This window comes from Berghia stephanieae, chromosome 15, assembly GCF_034508935.2.
Source record: "Berghia stephanieae isolate SIO BIC M18660-M18661 chromosome 15, UCSD_Bste_1.3, whole genome shotgun sequence".
NCBI classification, from domain to species: Eukaryota; Metazoa; Mollusca; class Gastropoda; order Nudibranchia; family Aeolidiidae; genus Berghia; species Berghia stephanieae.
In genome coordinates, this window is record NC_088374.1 from 4,725,449 (window position 1) to 4,749,388 (window position 23,940).

Below are 23,940 nucleotides of genomic sequence, written 5' to 3' on the forward strand. Positions count from 1 at the left end.
TCAACGCCAGTTCTAGAATTACAATTAAAGCACAAGAAACTTAATCTGTATGAATATGAACCCAAAATGCAAGATTTTCCACCTTTTTAATTCATATATGAATTGTCATTATAAAATGTTTTACAAAATGAAAATAAAAAAGAAGAAAATATGAACATTTAAAGATGAGAATTTCCATGGATTTCCCATAGCAGAGCTGCCAAGTGAAATGTTTTAAAATCGTAGTTTCCAAGGCTATGTGGTCTAGTGGTATGACACTCGCTTTTGGATCGGAATGTCCTGGGTTCGAGCCTTGATCGGCGGATAGTTGAGTCCTTGGAGAAGGCTCTTTACTCACATTCTCACTGTATTCAGGTGTAAAATGAGTACCTGGTCATTAACAGCGTCGTCTCTGTCCGAAAAAAAATTGTAATATCGCCTTATAGGCGTCATGTCCCGGCCTAAATGTTAAATGTTGCTGTTAGCCAGACCCCTTGTAAAGTGCTCTGAGCACGTTTAGTGGATATTGCGCTATATAGAAAAGCTCAATTTAATTTTATTTAAAAAAAAAAAAAATAAAAAAAAAAAAGTCACTATATAAACAGCTTTAGAAATAAAATTATTTGCCCTCAGCATGATCCAAAAATGCCCCAAAGTCTGTTTAACTCACTCAACCCTAACACCGACTATATCCGTAGTTTACCCGGGGTTACTTTTACCCCATGCCTATCAATTACATTTTTCTCAGACAAATTATAGGCGTTGTATCAAGGCTAATGTTTTTAGTTTTTACATGTTAATGATAGTTGAATAAAACTATCTATGAATATATGCTCTTTTTTAATACATTTTTTTCTAAATTTGAAAAGTAGCAAAAATATCTAGGACTGAGTGAGTAAACAGGATCAAGGAGGACACAAAACTTCCTTTTCAACAAGATTTATGGAGTCAAAGAGGCAAATCCAGTTTTTTAGCAGGAGCCAAAATTCGTATTTCTACGAATGTTTCATAGTAATAGGCATGTCTGCCAATGTTTCTTGTATACTCACAGCAGGCTGTGGATGGACCCATCTGTCCAATACACTGTACCAGAGATCTCATTCAGATTGATAAATTTATTGGGGGGACAGTTCACTCTCTCTCTCTCTCTCTCTCTCTTCTCTCTCTCTCTTCTCTCTCTCTCTGTGGGATAGGCAGAGAGAGAGAGAGAAACGGGGAAGTTAATGGTAGAAAGAGAGGGGGAGAGAAAGAAAGACCTCTCTATCCTCTCTCTCTCTCCCCTTCTCCCCGCAAAAATTTAGTGAGGAAGGGATCAGTATTGGGTCCATGTCTTTTTACAATGTACATGAAACCTCTTGGATCAATTATATCTGCTTTTAATCTACATTACCAATTTTATGTGGATGATAAACGGGGAAGTCAAATCTTTAAGTGAGCTGCCTACAAACATTTACATCTTTTAACCTACCTACAAACATTTACATCTTTTAACCTACCTACAAACATATACATCTTTTAACCCTATGTTTCCAATCTTGCTTTGCTAAATGGGCATGATCTATATTACCATTCCATGTGCTCGAGGTCATTGATCACATTGGAATATATTTTCAGAGTGACCCACATAGTGAAAAGTGCTCACAGTTTTTTAAATATCTGACATCACGATAGCTCATTTTGTTCAGCTTGACACATGTGTATGTTTACAATTTTCATAAACAAAGCAGCGTGTTTACATTTCTGAGGAAATATCCTATCGTTGGACAGCAACAAATCACGTGATTGATGACTTGGTTGGACGAAAACATGAATAAAGATCGCTCCCATTGAAAACCTAAATGGAATTCAACAGACTAAGGCTTAAATTGAAATAACCTTTATCACTCGGCCAACAATTCTTAAAAATGTGAAATTCAAATCAAACGTTTTGGGGAAATAGTGTCATTGAAACTGTTAAGATTGTTAGAAAATTCAGCGTATTTATTAATTCAGATCTGTCTGTCTTTTACCAGCCAATTTCGCTAAATATACAGCACTGCCAACTTCAATACAAGAAAAAGTATATAAAATTGCTTGTCAAAATGATGAAGAAGAAGATGATGATAACAACGATGATGATGACAGTGCTAATGAAGGCGTTACATCATCTCAATCCAAGAATAAGTTCCTCCACAGCCTCCGTGAAAGACGGAACGACCTTGAAAGGCCTTGGCTGAATCGTGTCCTCGTCCCCGGGTCTGTATTTACCTGGAGAGATAGAATTGTGTTGCAGTGACGCAATACGGTTTTCTGTCAGGCTGGTTTACAGGATAGAAAGTGTGCCTGTAGTAATATATATTTATTTAAAAGGAGGAGAAGACGAAAAACAACATGAAGAAAAAGGAAGAAGGAGGGGAGGAGAAGAAGAAGAAGGAGGAGGGGAGAAGAAGAAGAAGGAGGGGAGGAGAAGAAGAAGAAGAAGGAGGAGGGGAGGAGGAGAAGAAAAAAAAGAAGGAGGAGGAGGGGAGGAGAAGAAGGAGGGGAGGAGGAGAAGGAGGAGAGGAGGAGAAGAAGAAGAAGAAGAAAGAGGGGAGGAGAACAAGAAGAAGGAGGGGAGGAGAAGAAGAAGGAGGTGGGGAGGAGAAAAAGAAGAAGAAGAAGAAGGAGGAGGGGAGGAGAAGAAAAAGGAGGAGGGGAGGAGGAGAAGGAGGGGAGGAGAAGAAGGAGGGGAGGAGAAGAAGAAGGAGGAGGGGAGGAGAAGAAGAAAGAGGGGAGGAGAAGAAGGAGGAGGGGAGAAGGAGGAGGGGAGAAGAAGAAGAAGGAGGGGAGAAGAAGAAGGGGAGGAGAAGAAGAAGAAGGGGAGGAGAAGAAGAAGAAGGGGAGGAGTAGAAGAAGAAGAAGAAGGGGAGGAGTAGAAGAAGAAGAAGAAGAAGGGGAGGAGAAGAAGAAGAAGGAGGGGAGGAGAAGAAGAAGAAGGGGTGGAGAAGAAGAAGAAGAAGGGGTGGAGAAGAAGAAGAAGAAGGAGGGGAGGAGAAGAAAAAGGAGGGGAGGAGAAGAAGGAGGGGAGAAGAAGAAGGAGGGGAGGAGAAGAAGAAGGAGGGGAGGAGAAGAAGAAGAAGGGGAGGAGAAGAAGAAGAAGAAGAAGGGGAGGAGAAGAAGAAGGAGGGGAAGAGAAGAAGGAGGGGGGGGGGGAGAAGAAGAAAAAAGAGAAGGAGCAGGAGGAGAAGAAAAAGAAGAAGAAGAAGAAGAAGGAGGAGCCACAGGAAGAAAAGAACAAAGAAGAGGAGGAGGCAGAAACAGCTGGGGGGTTATTGATTATAAAGTCTGAACTCAGCCTATTGTTTTGTTTTTGTTTTTAAGGGTTTTACGGCGCTTGCAACACATTAAGGTTATATCAACGCCAGTAAAAAGGAAGAAAATGGGATAGTAAAAAGTTATAGAATTACAATTACAGCACCCAAGAGAAAGTAAGACATAGGGGAAATAGGAACAAAAAGGGATCAGATGTAGATTCCAAGAGCATACCGCCAATGTACTTAGTTTGAGATCACCTATAAGTCTCATCCGGACACAAGAACAAAATCCAACAAAGAGGAACACGCTCAAATGCTTACATTATACATTAAAAATAACAAAAAGAATAATACATAACAGAGAGATGATTTACAAGGAAAAACAATATCATCTCCCAAAACAATAACTATACATTTGACTGTTTCCCTCCCAGCCAGGACTCCGACCAGGGCCAGGAAAATGACCAAGCAATCTCATTCCAAGACAAAGACAGAAAGTATGTTGGAAAACAGATATAAGGGGATAGAAGACACAGTACCTATGTACCTCCCTGCCCACTATGGGAGGTCAGGATCCCCACCCAGGAAATCAGCCAATGGGTTGAAAATTGACAGGCCTGTAGTGTGTAGGTACTGTGCAATGGGGAGCCAAAATGAGCAAGATTGGATAAATGTATACAATGAACTAAAATGAGTAAGAATACACTCTTTTTTTTTTTGTAACCAAAGCTTGACAGCACTGCAATGCTACAACTAGAGTAAATGGCCTACGATGCTACAACTTGAGTAAAGGGCCTACGATGCTACAACTAGAGTAAAGGGCCTACGATGCTACAACTTGAGTAAAGGGCCCACATTGCTACAACTAGAGTAAAGGGCCCACGATGCTACAACTAGAGTAAAGGGCCTACGATGTTACAACTTGAGTAAAGGGCCCATTTTGCTACAACTAGAGTAAAGGGCCCACGATGCTACAACTAGAGTAAAGGGCCTACGATGTTACAACTTGAGTAAAGGGCCTACGATGTTACAACTTGAGTAAAGGGCCCATTTTGCTACAACTAGAGTAAAGGGCCTACGATGCTACAACTAGAGTAAAGGGCCTACAATGCTACAACTAGAGTAAAGGGCCTATGATGCTACAACTAGAGTGAAGGGCCCACAATGCTACAACTAGAGTAAAGGGCCTATGATGCTACAACTAGAGTGAAGGGCCCACAATGCTACAACTAGAGTAAAGGGCCTACGATGCTACAACTAGAGTGAAGGGCCTACGATGCTACAACTAGAGTGAAGGGCCTACGATGCTACAACTAGAGTAAAGGGCCTACGATGCTACAACTAGAGTAAAGGGCCCACAATGCTACAACTAGAGTATAGGGCCCACGATGCTACAACTAGAGTATAGGGCCTACGATGCTACAACTAGAGTGAAGGGCCTACGATGCTACAACTAGAGTGAAGGGCCTACGATGCTACAACTAGAGTGAAGGGCCTACGATGCTACAACTAGAGTATAGGGCCTACGATGCTACAACTAGAGTAAAGGGCCCACGATGCTACAACTAGAGTAAAGGGCCTACGATGCTACAGCTAGAGTGAAGGGCCTACGATGCTACAGCTAGAGTAAAGGGCCTACAATGCTACAGCTAGAGTAAAGAGCCTACAATGCTACAACTAGAGTAAAGGGCCTACGATGCTACAACTAGAGTAAAGGGCCTACGATGCTACAACTAGAGTAAAGGGCCTACGATGCTACAGCAGGAGTGAAGGGCCTACAATGCTACAACTAGAGTGAAGGGTCTACGATGCTACAACTAGAGTAAAGGGCCTACGATGCTACAACTAGAGTGAAGGGCCTACGATGCTACAACTAGAGTAAAGGGCCTACGATGCTACAACTAGAGTATAGGGCCTACGATGCTACAACTAGAGTAAAGGGCCTACGATGCTACAACTAGAGTAAAGGGCCTACGGATGCTACAACTAGAGTAAAGGGCCTACGATGCTACAACTAGAGTAAAGGGCCTACGATGCTACAACTAGAGTAAAGGGCCTACGGATGCTACAACTAGAGTAAAGGGCCTACGATGCTACAACTAGAGTAAAGGGCCTACGATGCTACAGCTAGAGTAAAGGGCCTACGATGCTACAGCTAGAGTGAAGGGCCCACAATGCTACAACTAGAGTAAAGGGCCTACGATGCTACAACTAGAGTGAAGGGCCTACGTCTAATTGTAAGTCCCTGTTTGGAAGCTGGTTCACAGCAACACAATACCATTATGAGTTGAAAGGTCATATATTCTCCTGAGGCTATGTGGTCTTGTGGTATGACACTCACTTTCGGATCGGAAGGTCCTGGGTTCGAGCCTAGCTCGGTGCATAGTTGAGTCCTTGGAAAAGACTCTTTACTCACATTCTCTCACCTGGCCGTTAACAGCGTTGTCTCTGTCCAAATAAATTGTAATATGGCTGTTGATCAGGGACCCCTTGTAAAGCACTTTGAGCATGTTTAGTGGATATTGCACTATATTAAAGCTCAATTTTCATGAAGGTCATGGTCAAAGGGCAGTAAGTTGCACTCAGAGAAAACTGCAATTTTGCATCATTTATTTAACGATGAGTATTGACATGTGAGCTTCAATTTATTGAACAAAGACAGATACTGTGGATGTTTCGGGTATCCCATTTATCAACAAAACACGATGAATGAAACAGATTTAGTGTTCCATTCATCGTGTTTTGTTGATAAATGGGAAACCCCGAAACATCCACAGTATCTGTCTTCGTCTAATAAATTGAAGCTTACATGTCAATACTCATCGTTATTTTGCCTACGAGCTTCAAGCAGTGACATTTTCATCAATCTGAAAGTGAGAAACACACCAACAAGACCTAAGAGCCGCATTTTCATGCTGAGAATTGAATTAATGAAAGTGAGAAACATAACAACGAGACCTAAGAGCCGCATTTTCATGCTGAGAATTGAATTAATGAAAGTGAGAAACATAACAACGAGACCTAAGAGCCGCATTTTCATGCTGAGAATTGAATTAATGAAATTGAGAAACATAACAACGAGACCTAAGAGCCGCATTTTCATGCTGAGAATTGAATTAATGAAATTGAGAAACATAACAACGAGACCTAAGAGCCGCATTTTCATGCTGAGAATTGAATTAATGAAATTGAGAAACATAACAACGAGACCTAAGAGCCGCATTTTCATGCTGAGAATTGAATTAATGAAATTGAGAAACATACCAACGAGACCTAAGAGCCGCATTTTCATGCTGAGAATTGAATTAATGAAATTGAGAAACATAACAACGAGACCTAAGAGCCGCATTTTCATGCTGAGAATTGAATTAATGAAATTGAGAAACATAACAACGAGACCTAAGAGCCGCATTTTCATGCTGAGAATTGAATTAATGGTCAAAAATATTTTTTTGTTTGTTTGTTGCTTTAGGTCTCTTCCAACACAATTGAGGTTATATGAGAGACCGCTGAAACAAAAAAACAAGCAATCTAACAAAAATAGTACAAATGTAAATCAAAATCATAACCTAAAGATATCATAAGCTAAATTATAAATAACCAAGAACAAACAGGCAGAAGATTTACAGAAAAAAAAATATCCCCTGTCAAAAATACAATCACAAACCAAAGAAGCAGGATAGGCTAGTAAAGAGAAGAAGAAACGACATCACTATCGGATCGTACACCCATGCGAACATCATAGGTATATGATTCAAGGGTGATGCTCCCATCCAACCACCCGCTGGTCAAAAATAGAGAACAACAAGAGAGCACATGCTTGAAAAAGGAAGAATGAACGTGAAAGTGGATGGTAACTTAGGGGACATAACTCTTATAATAAAGGGGACCACTTTTGAATGATTTAGCTATCTGCCAATCAATAAGAAACACTTTCCCATAGTTGCCAGTGCCTAAATCTTGTCATTGAATCACCGGGTGCAATGCACCCAGCCGTTTTTTTCTTATTTGTTACCGGGTGTTTGTTTTGTTGTGTTTTGTTTGTTTTTAAGGGTTTTACGGCGCTTGCAACACACTTAAGTTATATCAGCGCCAGTAAAAAGGAAGAAAATGGGATAGTAAAGAGTTATAGAATTACAATTAAAGCACCCAAGAAAAAGTAAGACATAGGGGAACTGGGAACAAATAGGGATCAGATGTAGATTCCAAGAGCATACCACCAATGTACTTAGTTTGAGATCACCTAAAAGTCTCATCCAGACACGAGCACAGGTCCCGACTAAGAGGAATACACTTAAATGTTTACCAATTATATAATATAATATGTAAAATAAACATATTACAATACATAACAGAGAGATGATTTACAAGGAAAAAAATATCATCTCCCAAAACTATAACTATACATTCGACTGTTTCCCTCCCAGCCAAGGAGCTCCGGCAAGGATCAGGACAAAACTAAGTAATCTCATTCCAAGACAATGACAGTAGTAGTAGTATTATTATTATTGTTATTATTATTATTATTATTATTATTATTATTATTATTATTATTATTATTATTATCATCATTATTATCATTATTATCATTATTAAGAATTAAAGAATTAAAAATTCGTAATTTAGTATTTGGCCATGAAATTTGTCTAAAATTCGTAAAATTACGAAAAATTCGTAAGATTCGCATGTAGGGCATGGTAACTTAGTAATTGGCTCTAAACTATCGGAACAATGGCGGACGCCCTAATGAAATATTTCTCCGACGATCATAAAAGTGTATCCAGAGGAGAAAAACATTATAAATATGATCATGTTTTAACTTTTATACATTCTGATCACAAGACATATGAAAAGTTCTAGCCAGCATGAAGAATAAAAAGTACCCATTTTCTTTTAGAACCCCGATGGCCACCGCCATTGCTGGGCGACGTGACATCAGACTATTGAATCCAATTAGGACCCGAAGAAAATTCGTAAATCTACTAAATGTTTATAGTAGTAGTAGGCAGGGTCTGCATATGGAGTCTACATCCCATTTCATCCTCCTTTACCTGTCTGGACCAGAATAGCTTTCATCCCACTGGCCTGAGCTCCCTCGATGTCATCCCTCACATCCTGGTAACAATAAATCAATAAATATAATAAATATTATTAATAATAATAAATATTATTATTAATAATAATAATAATAATAATAATAATAATAATAATAATGATGATAATGATAATGATAATGATAATAATAATAATAATAATAATAATAATAATAATAATAATAATAATAATAATAATAATAATAATAATAATAATAATAATAATAATGAGTAATTCTAGGTTACAATGTTTTGTGTGTTGGCACGTTATATCCTGGCTGGTGGATGTGAGTGTTTTAAATAAACACATTTCATCAATGACACAGTTTTGACACGGTGAGAAAAATTTACTTTTTTTTTAAGGCAATCAAAGAATAACAATAAGTAATGAAATGTCAATTTATTTAACGAAGACAGATAATGAACTAATGTGAACGTTTCGGGTCTCCCCTTTATCAACAAAACAAGATGAATGAAACACTTCAAAGACACTCTCCCATCCCAGTATATATAAGAAACTTTTTGAGTTTTGAGCTTTTTTACATTGCAAAATATCCACTAAATCTACTAAATGGACTAAGGTCAAAGGAGATCCGAACTCACATCCCCCACCATGAAGCAATCCGACGGATCACATCCTAGTCCGGATATGGACGATAGAAAGAATTCCCTGGAAGGTTTTCCGACCAGCTCGGCCGTCACGTCCGTCGCATACTCCAGAGCAGTCACAAACGGACCTGGCCGTTCAAATTGAAAAAAAAAATAATAATAATAATTATGAAGTTGAGTTTTTTTTAAGTTGAGCTTTGATATAGCGCAATTTCCACTAAACGTGCTCAAAGCACTTTACAAGGAGTTCCTGACCAACAGCAACAATTAATATGTAGAACGAGGCATGACGCCTGTTAGGCGATATTACAATGTTTTTCCAAAAGAGACAATGCTGTAAATGGTCAGGTACTCATTTTACACCTGAATACGGTGAGATAATGTGAGTAAAGAGCCTTTTCCAAGGACTCAACCTTGCGCCAATCAAGGCTCGAACCGAGGACCTACTGATCCAAAAGGGAGTGTCATAACACAAGACCACATAGCCGCACCTATGAAGACTCAAATAGTCACTACATGAGACAAAAATAAAGATAAGTAGTGAAATGTACAGATAATGTGAACGTTTCGGGTCTCCCCTTTATCAACAAAACAAGATGAATGAAACACTTCAAAGACACCCTCCTATCCCAGTAAATATAAGAAACTTTTTGAGTTTTGATTGAGCTTTTTTATATTTCAAAATACTACTCAAAGCGCTTTAGAAAGGGGTCCCAGACCAAGATAAACACGTAACATGTAGTAGAACGAGTCTTCGAGCGCTCAGTGGATTCTGTGTGCTCATTGGTGCAAGGAGGTCAGGCCAAAAAAAAGCCTGAAACTTATATTGAAATGTGGCTTATTGTCCATTGTTTTGTTTTTGTTTTTAAGGGTTTTATGGCGCTTGCAACACATTAAGGTCATACCAGCGCCAGTAAAAAGGAAGAAAATGGGATAGTAAAAAGTTGTAGAATTACAATTAAAGCACATAAGAAAAGGTAAGACAAAGGGGAATTGGTTCAAATAGGGAACAGATGTAGATTCCAAGACCACACTGTCAAAGTACTTAGTTTGAGATCACCTACAAGTCTCATCCAGACACAAGCACAGGTCCCAACTAAGAGGAATACACTCAAATGTTTACCAATCATATAATATAATATGTATACTAAACATAATACAATGCATAACAGAGAGATGATTTACAAGGAAAAAAAATATAATCTCCCAAAACTATAACTATACATTCGACTGTTTCCCTCCCAGCCAAGGACTCTGGCCAGGGTCAGGACAAAACCAAGTAATCTCATTCCAAGACAAAGACAGGAAACAATTGGAAAACGGGTTGGGGGATAGAAGACAAAGCATGTACCTCCCTGCCCACTATGGAGGTCAGGATCCGCACCCAGGCATTTCAATATAAGCAATTTAGTAAAGATTTTTGTACAATACATATCTTAAACAAGAGAGTGCAGAGTAGATAGAGGGATTACCGTTCAGAGGAAATGCATTAAACAAAAAAAGCAACGTCAATTTCAAAGGCCCCACCAATCCTCAAAATGTAACCATTCACTACCCCATATTAATAGTATCTACATATCTCTACTCATTCATCGTAAATGAGCTCCTTTCTAACCATAATAATGTCGCCAGTTAATATTCGGGAGAAAAAAAAGTCACAAATTTTTTTTTAAATTTTATGGCCTCAAAAATTTGCGAAACCACGATCATCTGGCAGCCCTGAATTTGGTACTTTTTGGGTCAAGGTCACATAGCACAACGGCGATTTGAATTCGGCACCTTTTGGGTAAGAAGCAAAGGCCATACTGCCCCATACTGGCATGTCCGTCAGAAACAGTGTATACTATGGGAGATAACTCTCACCTGGTCCTAGTGCTAGTCCGTCAGACCGCAGATAGTAACGCGCCTTGTGAATGGCTATCAATGTCGCTTGCTTTTCGTGGATTAAGCTGTAAGAAAGGAAAGAGGGGGTTGGGGGTAAGTCTATTTATTTCACAGAGATGACATGAAACAGAAAGTCAACGCAGTATAATTATGTTTGGTATCAAAGCTACATTTGCAATGAAACATTATATTGTGTCAGTGCGTGACATAATTAGTCGGAAGGTGAAAATTTTGGATTCTATATTTTTTTTTTTATTCATTTTCTGAAAGAATATGCTCCCCAGAGCATTTTAATCTTTATTTGAAGTAAATCGGGTGATTTTTCATAAAGTTATGGTCAGATGTAGGTGAAACGTATCCAGCAACTTTTCTCAAAATTGATACTTTTTCAACTTGGCTGTAAAAAAATATTTAGAAGTGAAATTTAGCTTTGCAGTTTCCCGAAGATGTACAAAAAGGATTGATTTAATCATTTATAGCAAGAACTCATTTTTTATTTTTAAAATCGACATTCTAACTAAACTTGGGAATATCTCAGATCAAAGCTTTTCACCATCCGACTGATTCTGTCATTAACTGTAACATATTGTGAAAATAAAATGGAATATAAAGTAGAGGTCACTGTTCTAGTGTTACCTCCCCTTACCCAAAGCTGCAAACCCCATCTGATGAGAAAGTGTACAATGGGACCTCAAAATGGGGGAGATTTCATAAAAATGGGTATAATCCTGAAATCGACGGAAATTAACCATTGTGAAAGTAAGAGGAAGGTATAATTACATAAAGTCACACCGCACAAGCTCAATTGCAGCAACAATGATGTTACCAAGACTATAATCCAATCCTTTCAGAATTCTACCTCCCAGCATGAAGATCATAATTGGTCAAAAATACGATCCAGCAAGCTTAAGATAACAGTGATACGAGCATCCAGGTTATCAAAACTAAAGAAAACTGAAGTACACTGAAAATGGGTATAGTCTTGGGGGAAATGCGTACAAGTGTACAATCGCTGAAAATCTGTATAATTCCGCATTTTTTGTGGTAGGTTGGCAGCTCTGCCTTACCTCAACCTTCTGACTACATCAATGGTAGAGGAGACAGGCGAGCTGGTCCCAATATTCAGTTGGTAGAACACTCGCTTCACACGCACAGGGACCGAGATCGATCCCGGGTTCAGTTTGCAAGCCAAAAAAAAAAAAAAAAAAAAAGGTGGTGGTGGAAAGTGAAGCTAGTCTCAGAAATTAGTCGAAATTTTTTACGCAACAGTATATTTTAATTTTACAAATTAATTTTTAGACATTTCAAACTCCAGAGACAAATTAATTTTTTTATTTATTTTTAATATGAGCCAAGAAAATAACAAGAAAAGTTTTTTAAATATCTAACAGGAGTTGTATTAGTGACATCATGCGCCATTGAACAAATTCATTTGATTTTCAGTCAAGTGAACTCGAGAGCGTTTGGGATTTTTTTTAACACCCCCCCCCCCCCCCCCCACGTCCACCAGTAGTTGGATCTGCTAGATTTTGGTGGAAAGTACTTTGCATTAGACTAGCATCCTATCCAAAGGGTTGCAAGCAATTGCTATTGTCCGTTTCACGCTATAGAAACTGGGATAGACTCCAGCTCTATAGGCCTGTTGGCTCTGAAGGATGATTTTATGCAACAAAGAAACGTAAATTTAAAAAAAAACAAAAAAACGATAGGGTTGTCATAAAATCAATGTATACTCCCATCTGGTAGACAAGAAACTATCAAACATATCTGACATGTGAACAACTGAATGTATTTGTTTGTTTTTAATGGTTTTATGACAATGGAACGCATTTGGGTCATTTCAGCACCAGAAAAAAATAAAAGAAGACAACGGGATAGCAAAAAGTTATAGATTTACAATTGAAAGAATACGAGAAAAAATAGGACAAAGGGGAATTGGTTCAAATAGGGAACAGATGTAGATTCCAAGAGCACACTATCAGTGTACTTGGTTTGAGATCACCTAAAAGTCTCATCCAGACACAAGCATAGGATACCACTAAGAGAAACACATTCAAATGTTTACAAATCATATATAGGTAAATCAAAACTAATGCAGCGCAAAACAGAGAGATGATTTACAAGGCAAAAAATATCATCTCCCAAAAACTCTGAGACGATACATTTGACTGTTTCCCTCCCAGGAAGGGCATCGGGCAAGGGCCAGAACAAAACCAAGTAATCTCATTCCAAACACAAAGACAGAAAGCAAGTTGGAAAACAGATATAGATAGAACAAAGTTGACGTTACTCAGTCTTTGTTATTGTTTTTTGCCATCGTGTTTATGAGTAATTCTCACTAAACTGTATTAATATTAACCAGACTATAAACGTTCAAGATTACACATAGTTTTGTGTGTTGGCCCATTACAATTCTGGAAGGCAATTATTCTTAGCCAAACGCACACCATCTATGGGGGGGGGGGGGGGGGGGGGGGGGGGGGGGGAGGGGATAGAAGACACAGTAAGTGCCTCCCTGCCCACGATGGGAGTTCAGAAACTCTTCCTAGGTGGATGTATTTGGTGTGTGTGTGTGTGTGTGTGTGTGTGTGTGTGTGTGTGATATCTACTCACAAAATGTTGTGATTCAGTCTAGTAAAAAAAAATAAAGATAAGCATTGAATTGTACGGTTCGATTTAATAGACAAAGACAAGTACAATGGACATTTCGGGTTTCCCCTTTATCAACAAAACACGATGAATAAAACACTAAGGACGAATGGCAACGTGTATTGCTGATAAATGGAAAACCCGAAACATCCACAGTATCTGTCTTGGTCTTTTAAATTGAAGCTCACAGTTCAATACTATATATCGCTATTTTTTCTTTAGAAAACGGTAAGGGCTGCCTGAAGCCGGTGATCGTAAAATACTAACGAAAGTGTGAAAATGGAAAGGCTTCGTATGGGAACAAAACAGACAATGGACGTTTCGGGTACAAACCCTTCTCAGCACAGCAGTACAAAAATAAACGTGGAAAACGTATATAATAATATAAATTATATTTTATTTGTTTTCCACGTTTATTTGTGTACTGCTGTGCTGACAAAGGGTTTGTACCCGAAACGTCCATTGTCTGTTTTGTTCCCATACGAAGCCTCTCCATTTTCACTCTTTCGTATTTTTTCTTTCCAGCTTCAAAACAGCAACATTTTCAATATTCAGTCCAGTCAAGCGACTCACCGCATGGCTATGTTCATTTTATCGTAATTCATCTCGTCGGGGGCGAGTCCTACAACCACAGCATTGGGATCCTCTTGTGGGATATCTGAGGGAGGGGGGGGGGGGAGAGAGAGGGGGAGGGCAGAGGATGAAAATAAATGGATCGTGCGGCTATGTGGTATGACACTCGCTTTCGGATCGGAAGGTCCTGGGTTCGAGCCTCACGCTCGGCGATTAGTTGAGTCCTTGGAAAAGGCTCTTTACTCACATTCTCTCACCGTACTCAGGTGTAAAATGATACCAGGCCGTTAACAGCGTTGTCTTTGTCCGAAAAATTGTAATATCGCCTAACAGGCGTCATGTCCCGTCCTACATGATAAATGTTGCTATTGACCAGGGACCCTTGTAAAGCGCTTTGAGCACATTTCAGTGGATATTACGCTATATAAAGCTCAATTTTAATTTTTAAATTTTTTAATAAAAAAAAAAAGTAATGAACAAAATAATGAATACAGTGCCGCGTCGTTCTTCCTCTGACGCATGTGGATCTTCACCTCCCTTCTTTAACATGTGAACAACCTACCACCTTCGTTGTAATAACATAACCTACCACCTATCGTTGTAACAACTCACCACTTGAAACCACCCTTCTGTAATTAACACTCACCACTTAAACACTAAATCACGTGTGAACAACTACCACTACGTAACTAACACTTGTAAAACTACCCCTATCGTTTATTCAAAAACAACCTCCATGTTGTAAATCAACTAACTCATAATTCAGTGAACAACCTACACACTTACACACTTAATAACTGTGAACAACCCCACCTATCGTGTAAATGCAAACCTACCACCTATCGTTGTAATTCAATGGAACAACCTACACTATCTTGTAAATTCGATGGAACAACCTACCACTATCTTGTAAATTCAAGATGGACAACCTACCACCTATCGTTGTAAATTCAACATGTGGAACAACCTACCACCTTCGTGTAAATTCAAGCAGTGGAACAAACTAACACACGTTGTAAATTCAGAGTGAACACCTACCACTTCGTTTAATTCAAGCTGTGGAACAACCTACCACCTTCGTGTAAATTCAACATGTGAACAACCACACCTAGTGTAAATTCACTTGGAACAACTACACCTTCTTGTAAATTCAAGCATGGAACACACCACCTTCGTGTAAATTAGCATGTGGAACAACTACACTTCGTTAAATTAGCATGAACAACCTACACCTTGTTGTAAATCACATGTGAACAACCACCACCTTCGTTGAAATCACATGTGGAACAACTACCACCTCGTAATTCAAGCATGTGAACAACCTACCACCTTCGTTGTAAATTCACATGTGGAACAACCTACCCCTATCGTTGTAAACAACATTGAAAACCTACCACTATCGTTGTAAATTCAAGCATGTGGAACAACCTACCACGCGTTGTAAATTCCATTGGAAAACTACCACGCTTAAATCACATGTGAACAACCACCACTCGTTGTAAATCAAGCATGTGGAACAACCTACCACCTATGTTGTAAATTCAGCATGTGGAACAACCTACCACCTATCGTTGTAAATTCAAGCATGTGGAAAAACCACCATCGTTGTAAATTCAAGCATGTGGAAAACCACACCATTTGTAAATTCAGCATGTGGAACAACCCCACCTATTTGTAAATTCAAGTGTGGAAACCTACCACCTATCGTGTAAATTCAAGCATGTGGAACAACCTACCACCTTCGTTGTAAATTCAAGCATGTGGAACAACCTACACCTATCGTTTAAATTCAAGCATGGAACCCTTACACTAATTTGTAAATTCAGCATGTGTGAATTAACACCTACTATTAAATTCAAGTGTGATACACACCTCTTAAACAAGCATGTGGAAACACCACTGACCTAATCTATTGAACAGACAACACCACCTTCGTTGTAAATAAATGTGGAAAACACCACCTTCGTTGTAAATTCTGCATACAACCTACACGTCGTTAAATTCAGCTGGAAACAACTCCAGTGTGAATCACATGTGGAAAACCACAACCTACCACCTGTCGTTGTAAATTCAAGCATGTGGAACAACCTACCACCTATCGTTGTAAATTCAAGCATGTGGAACAACCTACCACCTGTCGTTGTAAATTCAAGCATGTGGAACAACCTACCACCTGTCGTTGTAAATTCAAGCATGTGGAACAACCTACCACCTATCGTTGTAAATTCAAGCATGTGGAACAACCTACCTATCGTTGTAAATCAAGCTGTGGAACAACCTACCACTCGTTGTAAATTCAAGCATGTGGAACAACCTACCACCTATCGTTGTAACTACACTCGTTGAATTCAAGATGAACAACCTCACCTTCGTGTATTCAGAGTGAACTACCTCGTGTAAATCAAATGGGAAACCTACACTTCGTTGTAATCAGGTGAAACCTCCATTCGTTATTCATTGACACCCACCTTCGTGTATTCAAGCTGAAACTACCTTCTTATTCAAGCAGGGACAACACCTCTTTATTCATGGAACAACCTACCACCGTTGATAGTGGACACCTACACCTTGTAAATTAGTGAAACCTAACTCTGTAATTCAAGCATGTGACAACCTACCTTCGTGTAATAAGCTGTGAACAACTCACTTCGTGTATTAAGATGGGAACCCACTTCGTGTAATCAGCAGGAAACTACGTTGTAAATTCAAGTGTGGAAACTACCACTTGTTGAATTAGCATGTGAACACCTACCACTCGTTGTATTCACTTGAACAACACCTTCTTGTAATTCAAGGTACCTCCTCTGTATCGATGAACTACACTTCGTTGAATTCAGCTGAAAACACCATTTTAATCAAGCATGTGACAACTACACTTCGTTGTAATTACAGCATGTGGAACAACCTACCACTCGTTGTAAATTCAAGCATGTGGAACAACCTACCACTATCGTTGTAAATTCAAGCATGTGGAACAACCTACCACTTCTGTGTAAATTCAAGCATTGGAACAATCCTAACCATCGTTGAAATTCAAGCATGTGAACAAACTACCACCTTCGTGTAAATTCAAGCATGTGGAAAACTACCACCTGTCGTTTAAATTCTTAATGTGGAACAATCTACCACCTATCGTTGTAAATTCAGCATGTGAACAACCTCACTCGTTGTAAATTCAAGCATGTGAACAACTACCACTATCGTTGTAATTCAAGCTGTGGACAACCTACTCCCTAATCGTTGTAAATTCAACCATGTGGAACACCTACCACCTATCGTTGTAAATTCAAGCATGTGGAACAACCTACCACCTATCGTTGTAAATTCAAGCATGTGGAACAACCTACCACCTATCGTTGTAAATTCAAGCATGTGGAACAACCTACCACCTATCGTTGTAAATTCAAGCATGTGGAACAACCTACCACCTATCGTTGTAAATTCAAGCATGTGAAAACCTACCACCTTCGTTGTAAATTCAAGCATGTGGAACACTACCATATCGTTGTAAATTCAAGCATGTGAACAACCTACACACTACACTACTCGTTGTAAATTCAAGCATGTGGAACAACCTACCACCTATCGTTGTAAATTCAAGATGTGGAACAACCTACCACCTTCGTTGTAATTACAGTGGAACAACTACCACCTATCGTTGATTCAAGCATGTGGAACAACCTACCACCTCGTTGTAAATTTCAAGCAGTGGAACAACCTACCACTTGTTTCAAGATTACAATCACGTGAAACTTCACTTGAAATTCCAACCATGTGAAATTCACATGTTGGAAATCACATTGGAAATCACATGTTGAAAACTACACCTACCTGTATCAGTGTAACATCATGTTGAAATCCAAGTTGAAATCACATGTGAACAACTGTGGAAATTCACATGGTGAAATCAATACTACTTCGTTGTAAATTCAAGAGGACAACCTCCCCTTCGTGTTAAAAACAGTGGAACAAACACCTATCGTTGTAAATTCAAGATGTGGAACACTACCCTCTAATACTTGGAAACACATGAACATCCTTCATCATTGAACAACTACCAACTCTAATCTCTTGTAAATTAACATGTGAACTAACCTATTCTGTAAATTCAAGCATGTGGAAAACCTACCCTTCGTTGAAATTCAAGCATGTGGAACAACCTACCACCTATCGTTGTAATTCAAGCATGTGGAACACCTCCACTATCGTTGTAAATTCAACATGTGGAACAACCTACTTAAATCACTGTGAACACCCACCTGTGAAATTCACATGTTTGGAAACTAACTTACCAACCTATCGTAAATTAGCATGTGGAACAACTACCACCTATCGTTGTAAATTCAAGTGTGGAACAACCTACCCCTTCGTTGTAAATTCAAGCATGTGGAACAACCTACCCCTTTGTTAAATTCAAATGTGGAACAACCTACCACCTAGTCGTTGTAAATTCAAGCATGTGGAACAATACCCTAATTCAAGTCGTTGGAAATACCCCCCTGTCGTTGTAAATTCAAGTATGTGGAACATCCTACCACCTCTTGAAATTCAAGCATCGTGGAACAATCCACCCTGTGTATCAAATTCAAGCAGTGGAACAACCTACCACCGTCGTTGTAAATTCAAGCATGTGGAAAACACCACACTACGTTGATAAATTCAAGCATGGGAACAACCTACCACCTATCGTTGTAAATTCAAGCATGTGGAACAACCTACCACCTATCGTTGTAAATTCAAGCATGTGGAACACCACCACCTTCGTTGTAAATTCAAGCATGTGGAACAACCCTCCACTTATTTAAATTCAAGCATGTGGAACACCTACCACCTGTCGTTAAATTCAAGCATGTGGAACAACCTACCACTGTCGTTGTAAATTCAAGCATGTGGTCGGAGAGCTCAAAATTTGACTTACCGGGACCTCTGATTGAGGGTAGTGACACCTTGTGAGAGAAGTATTCTACCGAGCTATCTCAGGACCCCCGATTGAGGGTAGTTACACCATACTATGTCTTTATAATATACTCACCTGCAAAATCTTCCATAGCCGCCTTGTCCACCATGAAAAACGGTCGGAGTTTTCTGTCCACCACCAAATTCCTGGCTGCCGTCAGGGACGTGAAGATCTCGTCTTCGGTGACCGAGAATCCCAGCCTCCTCAGCCTCTCTACCAAAGATCTCTTACACTCCTTTGTCGTGTTGGTAACAAACCGAACTTGGAGCCCCGCTTGCTCTTTCAGTCTAGAGGAAACAAATAACAAACTTGGCTGAGGAACGGTTTTGAGGCTGAAATGTTCCAACTTTAGTACTTTGTTCTTTTTAAAGCCATTTATATTACTATGTGGGAGGGGGGGGGTCCTCAATAACTCGCTTCACACGCAAAGGGTCAAAGGTCGATCCTGGGTGCAATCGAGTTATTTACAGATCCCCCATTTCCACCCAACAGTGGATAGGTAGCTGAGTCTGTTAGACTTGTCGGAGAGTACTTTGCGATAGTCTAGTGTCTTATCCAAAGGATAACAAGCAATTGCTATTGTCCGTTTCAAGCTATAGAAACTGGGATAAACTCCGGCTTCATGGGCCTAATGGCTCTGAAGGACTACTTTTTTCCTTTTTTTTTTTTAAAATATTTCTCTGACTTTTTACAGCCCTCAGCTTCTACTTCTAGTAGTTTAGTAGTCAAGTCACTAAACTTGAGCATTCGTATAGCGCAATATCCACTAAACTGGTTCAAAGCATTTTGCAAGAGGTCCCAAGCCAACAGCAACACTTAACAAGTAGGACGAGACGTGATGTCTGTAAAGTACAAATTATAATTGGAACAAGAAGCACCCAGGATATTTAAAAAATGTAGGGATCCTTTGTAAAGAACTTTGAGCGCGTTTAGTGAATATCGTGCTATTATAAAAGCTCTATTTTTAAATTTTTTTTTGGTTTCATTGCGACATAATACATTACAATCAGTAGAACACATTTTATGACAGGAAATTGGAAAGATACTTTATATTCGCAATGAAATCTATTTATTTATGCATGTTTACATGGTGCCAAATTTAAACATCTGAACAAGTGTGTATGAAAGAAAGAAAAATACAAGAAATAAAAAACCATCCCAAATAAATTCAATCTTCCTCGACTAGGGATCGAACCTCAGACCTTCTGATTACCAGTAATCGGACATTATATATTTCATACACATTTGTTCAGATCTTTATCTTACACCAGTGCCTGCTCCTTAGTATCTCAATGTGCTATATTTACATTATTTATCATTTATCTATACATATTTACATTATTTATCATTCATCTATACATATTTACATTATTTATCATTCATCTATACATATTTAAATTATTTATCATTTATCTATACATATTTACATTATTTATCATTTATCTATACATATTTACATTATTTATCATTTATCTATACATATTTACATTATTTATCATTCATCTATACATATTTAAATTATTTATCATTTATCTATACATATTTACATTATTTATCATTTATCTATACATACTTACATTATTTATCCTTTATCTATACATATTTACATTATTTATCCTTTATCTATACATATTTACATTATTTACCATTTATCTATACATATTTACATTATCTATCATTTATCTATACATTTAAATGTCATGGGTTACTTTTACTTTTTATCAACCTGTGTTGGCTGCTGTGTGCAATCTTTCCCAATTCTATTCACATTTCATATCCATTTTTTACAATTCTATTCTACCTTCATGTCCGATTTTTATAGCTTTCCTTGTACCTGTTTTGTTTTGTTTGTTTTTAAAGGTTTTACGGCGCTTGCAACACATTTAGGTTATATCAGCGCCAGTAAAAAGGAAGAAAATGGGATGGTAAAAAGTTCTAGAATTACAATTGAAGCATCCAAGAGAAAGTAAGACATAGGGGAACTGGGAACAGATAGGGATCAGATGTAGATTCCAAGAGCATATCACCAATGTACTTAGTTTTAGATTACATATAAGTCTCATCCGGACACAAGAACAAAATCCAACAAAGAGGAACACACTCAAATGCTTACATTATACATTAAAAAATAACAAATATACTAATACATAACAGAAAGATGATCTACAAGGAAAAAAATATCATCTCCCAAAACAATAACTATGCATTTGACTGTTTCCCTCCCAGCCAGGACTCCGACCAGGGCCAGGAAAGAAAAACTAAGTAATCTCATTCCAAGACAAAGACAGAAAGCATGTTGGAAAACAGATATAAGGGGATAGAAAACACAGTGTGTACCTCCCTGCCCGCTATGGGAGTTCAGGATCCCCACCCAGACACAGTGTGTACCTCCCTGCCCACTATGGGAGGTCAGGATCCCCACCCAGACACAGTGTGTACCTCCCTGCCCACTATGGGAGGTCAGGATCCCCACCCAGACACAGTGTGTACCTCCCTACCCGCTATGGGAGGTCAGGATCCCCACCCAGACACAGTGTGTACCTCCCTGCCCACTATGGGAGGTCAGGAACCCCACCCAGACACAGTGTGTAGCCCCTGCCCACTATGGGAGGTCAGGATCCCCACCCAGACACAGTAAGAACCTCCCTGCCCACTATGGGAGGTCAGGAACCCCACCCAGACACAGTAAGAACCTCCCTGCCCGCTATGGGAGTTCCTTGTACCTAATGAATAGATAGAATGAAGTTGACGTCACTAAGGTCTTTGTTTGTTTTATTGCCATCCATGTTTGTGAGTATGTAATTCTCAATTAACTGTATTTACCAGACTATAAAAGTTCATGGTTACACAGTTTTGTGTGTTGGTCCATTATACTTCCGGATGGCAATGTTGTGAGCTTCTTAGCCAAGCACATGCTATCTATATTTTATTATTATGATATTTCCTTCTAAATTGTCTTTAATTAGCTTTGTAGTTTTATCAATTAGTTCATGATAATGTATAAATCTTTGACTTTAATAATTTAATGATTAATGATGTGTGAGATTTTAATACTAATTTCCATTCAGGATCAATAATAAAGTATATCTTATCTTATTTTTATATGATAAAGGCTTACCGGTCCAACGCTTGGACAGCCCCAGGTATGGCCTCGTCTTCCACATGGAGGGTACCACTAAGATCGACCGGAACCGCCTTCATCTTGCTCATCGTTACAATGGGAACATTTTGTAGCATTCCATGACGCTGGAAAATGGTTCTGTGGTAAGGGATTGGTTTCGGGGGGGGGGGGGGGCGGGGGGGGGTAGGAGAAAATGTTTTGATTTTTTTTCACACTTGAGCTTTTATATGCAATATCCACTAAGTGTACTCAAAGCGCTTTACAAAGGGTCCTGACCAACAGCAACATGTAACAAGTAGAACGAGACATGACGCCTGTTAGGCGATATTTCAATTTTTTTTTTTTTTCTGACAGAGACAACGCTGTCAAGGGCCAGGTACTCATTTTACACCCGCGTATGGTGAGATAACGTGAATAAAGTGACTTCTCCAAGAACTCAACTATGCGCCGAGCGCGAGGCTTGAACCTACCAGGACCTTCCGAAAATGAAAATGAAAAGGTGTTTTCATTTTCAGTTTAAATAGAAAAATTATGGAGAAGACACAGGAACGGAACCGTAGACGCGGTCTAAAAAAAAATGTAGAAAAAAAAATATTTAAAAAATAAAAAATAAAATAAAAAGTAAGCGAACTCACCGAATAAAAAAGTTCATCCAACAAACAACAAAATTTGCTCGAGGAAGATGTTGACAGTGGACAGTTAGCCAGGGTTGCCAGATTAATTTCAGGCATTCTGCCAACTGGATTTTAAAGATCTGCCAAATACCACAAAAATCTGCCAAACCTTATTCTTCTTCTTCTTCGTTCCTCTGATGGACATCTATGGCTGCAGTCCGATATCTGCTATGAAGTCTGTGGTCCGCTTTAGGTCCTCAGCCTCGCCATAGAGCTTTGTGTTGAGCGTTGTAGGGGTGACCCAGTGGTTCGAACGTTGCACGTTGTATAATGGGCAATCCATAAGCACATGTAAAGTGGTTTCATGGTCGGTTCCACATGGGCAATAAGGGGTTGTTCCAATACCTAGCTTTGTAAACATATGTCCTCTTAGTCTATTGTGTCCTGTGTGCCAAACCTTATTATTTATAGTACCCCCTTTGAAAACTCATCAGTTTTGTTAAACAAAAAATTCTCAAGGCCGATGTCATAATATTTTTTTTTTCATTTCCCAAGTTAAAAAAATATCTAATACATAAAAATTGCCATGGAAAACGTGGAGTAGACCTATAGATAGAATGCGCTTGGCCAAGGAGTTCACAACATTACCATCCGGAAGTATAACGGACCAACACACAAACTCTGTGTAACCATGAACTTTTATAGTCTGGTTAATACAGTTTAGTGAGAACAACTCACAAACGCGGATGGCAAAAACAATAACAAAGGCCTGAGTGACGTCATCTGCATACTATCTATACATTCATCCCTAGGCCTCGGAAAATAAAATCTGCCAAATATCTGCCAAACTGCCAAACCGATTTTTCTCTGCCAGACGACTTCAAATTCTGCCAAAAGAAGGACATTTGGCAGAAAATCTGCCAAATTGGCAACCCTGCAGTTACCACGAGCGGTCTGAGTTACCAGAATGAAATAAAAGTAGGAGACCAAACCACCAAACCCAGGTAGCCAAATGGGAGCCAAAAACACTGTTCGAATCGGGTGGTTGGGGGGAGGGCTAACTGGAAACCAAATAAATATTATTGAATAGATAGAACGAAGATGACGTAAATCTTAAGTAAGTCTTTGTTATTATTTTTGCCATCCACGTTTATGAGTACTTCTCACTAAACTGTATGAACCAGACTAT

General features: G+C 38.9%; 1 protein-coding gene across 1 annotated transcript; it reads right to left on the reverse strand.

Annotated features, from left to right (window-relative positions):
- Positions 1-69: 69 nt before the first annotated feature.
- On the reverse strand, positions 70-23,111 carry LOC144960684 (haloacid dehalogenase-like hydrolase domain-containing protein 2). Its single transcript, XM_078893968.1, has 8 exons — positions 22,773-23,111; positions 22,135-22,275; positions 19,092-19,303; positions 14,060-14,144; positions 10,817-10,902; positions 8,948-9,081; positions 8,303-8,366; positions 70-2,226 (listed from the first exon to the last, which is right to left on the reverse strand). The coding sequence occupies exons 1-8, from the start codon at positions 22,787-22,789 to the stop codon at positions 2,123-2,125; spliced, it is 843 nt and encodes a 280-aa protein (XP_078750094.1). The 5' UTR covers positions 22,790-23,111; the 3' UTR covers positions 70-2,122.
- Between the last annotated feature and the right edge of the window lie 829 nt (positions 23,112-23,940).

Coding starts and splice junctions, on each gene's coding strand:
- LOC144960684 (XM_078893968.1), bottom strand. Junction 14,145..19,091: donor GGCTATGGAAGATTTTGCAG/GTGAGTATATTA, acceptor CCCCTCCCTCAG/ATATCCCACAAGAGGATCCC. Junction 9,082..10,816: donor CGGACTAGCACTAGGACCAG/GTGAGAGTTATC, acceptor TTGAACGGCCAG/GTCCGTTTGTGACTGCTCTG.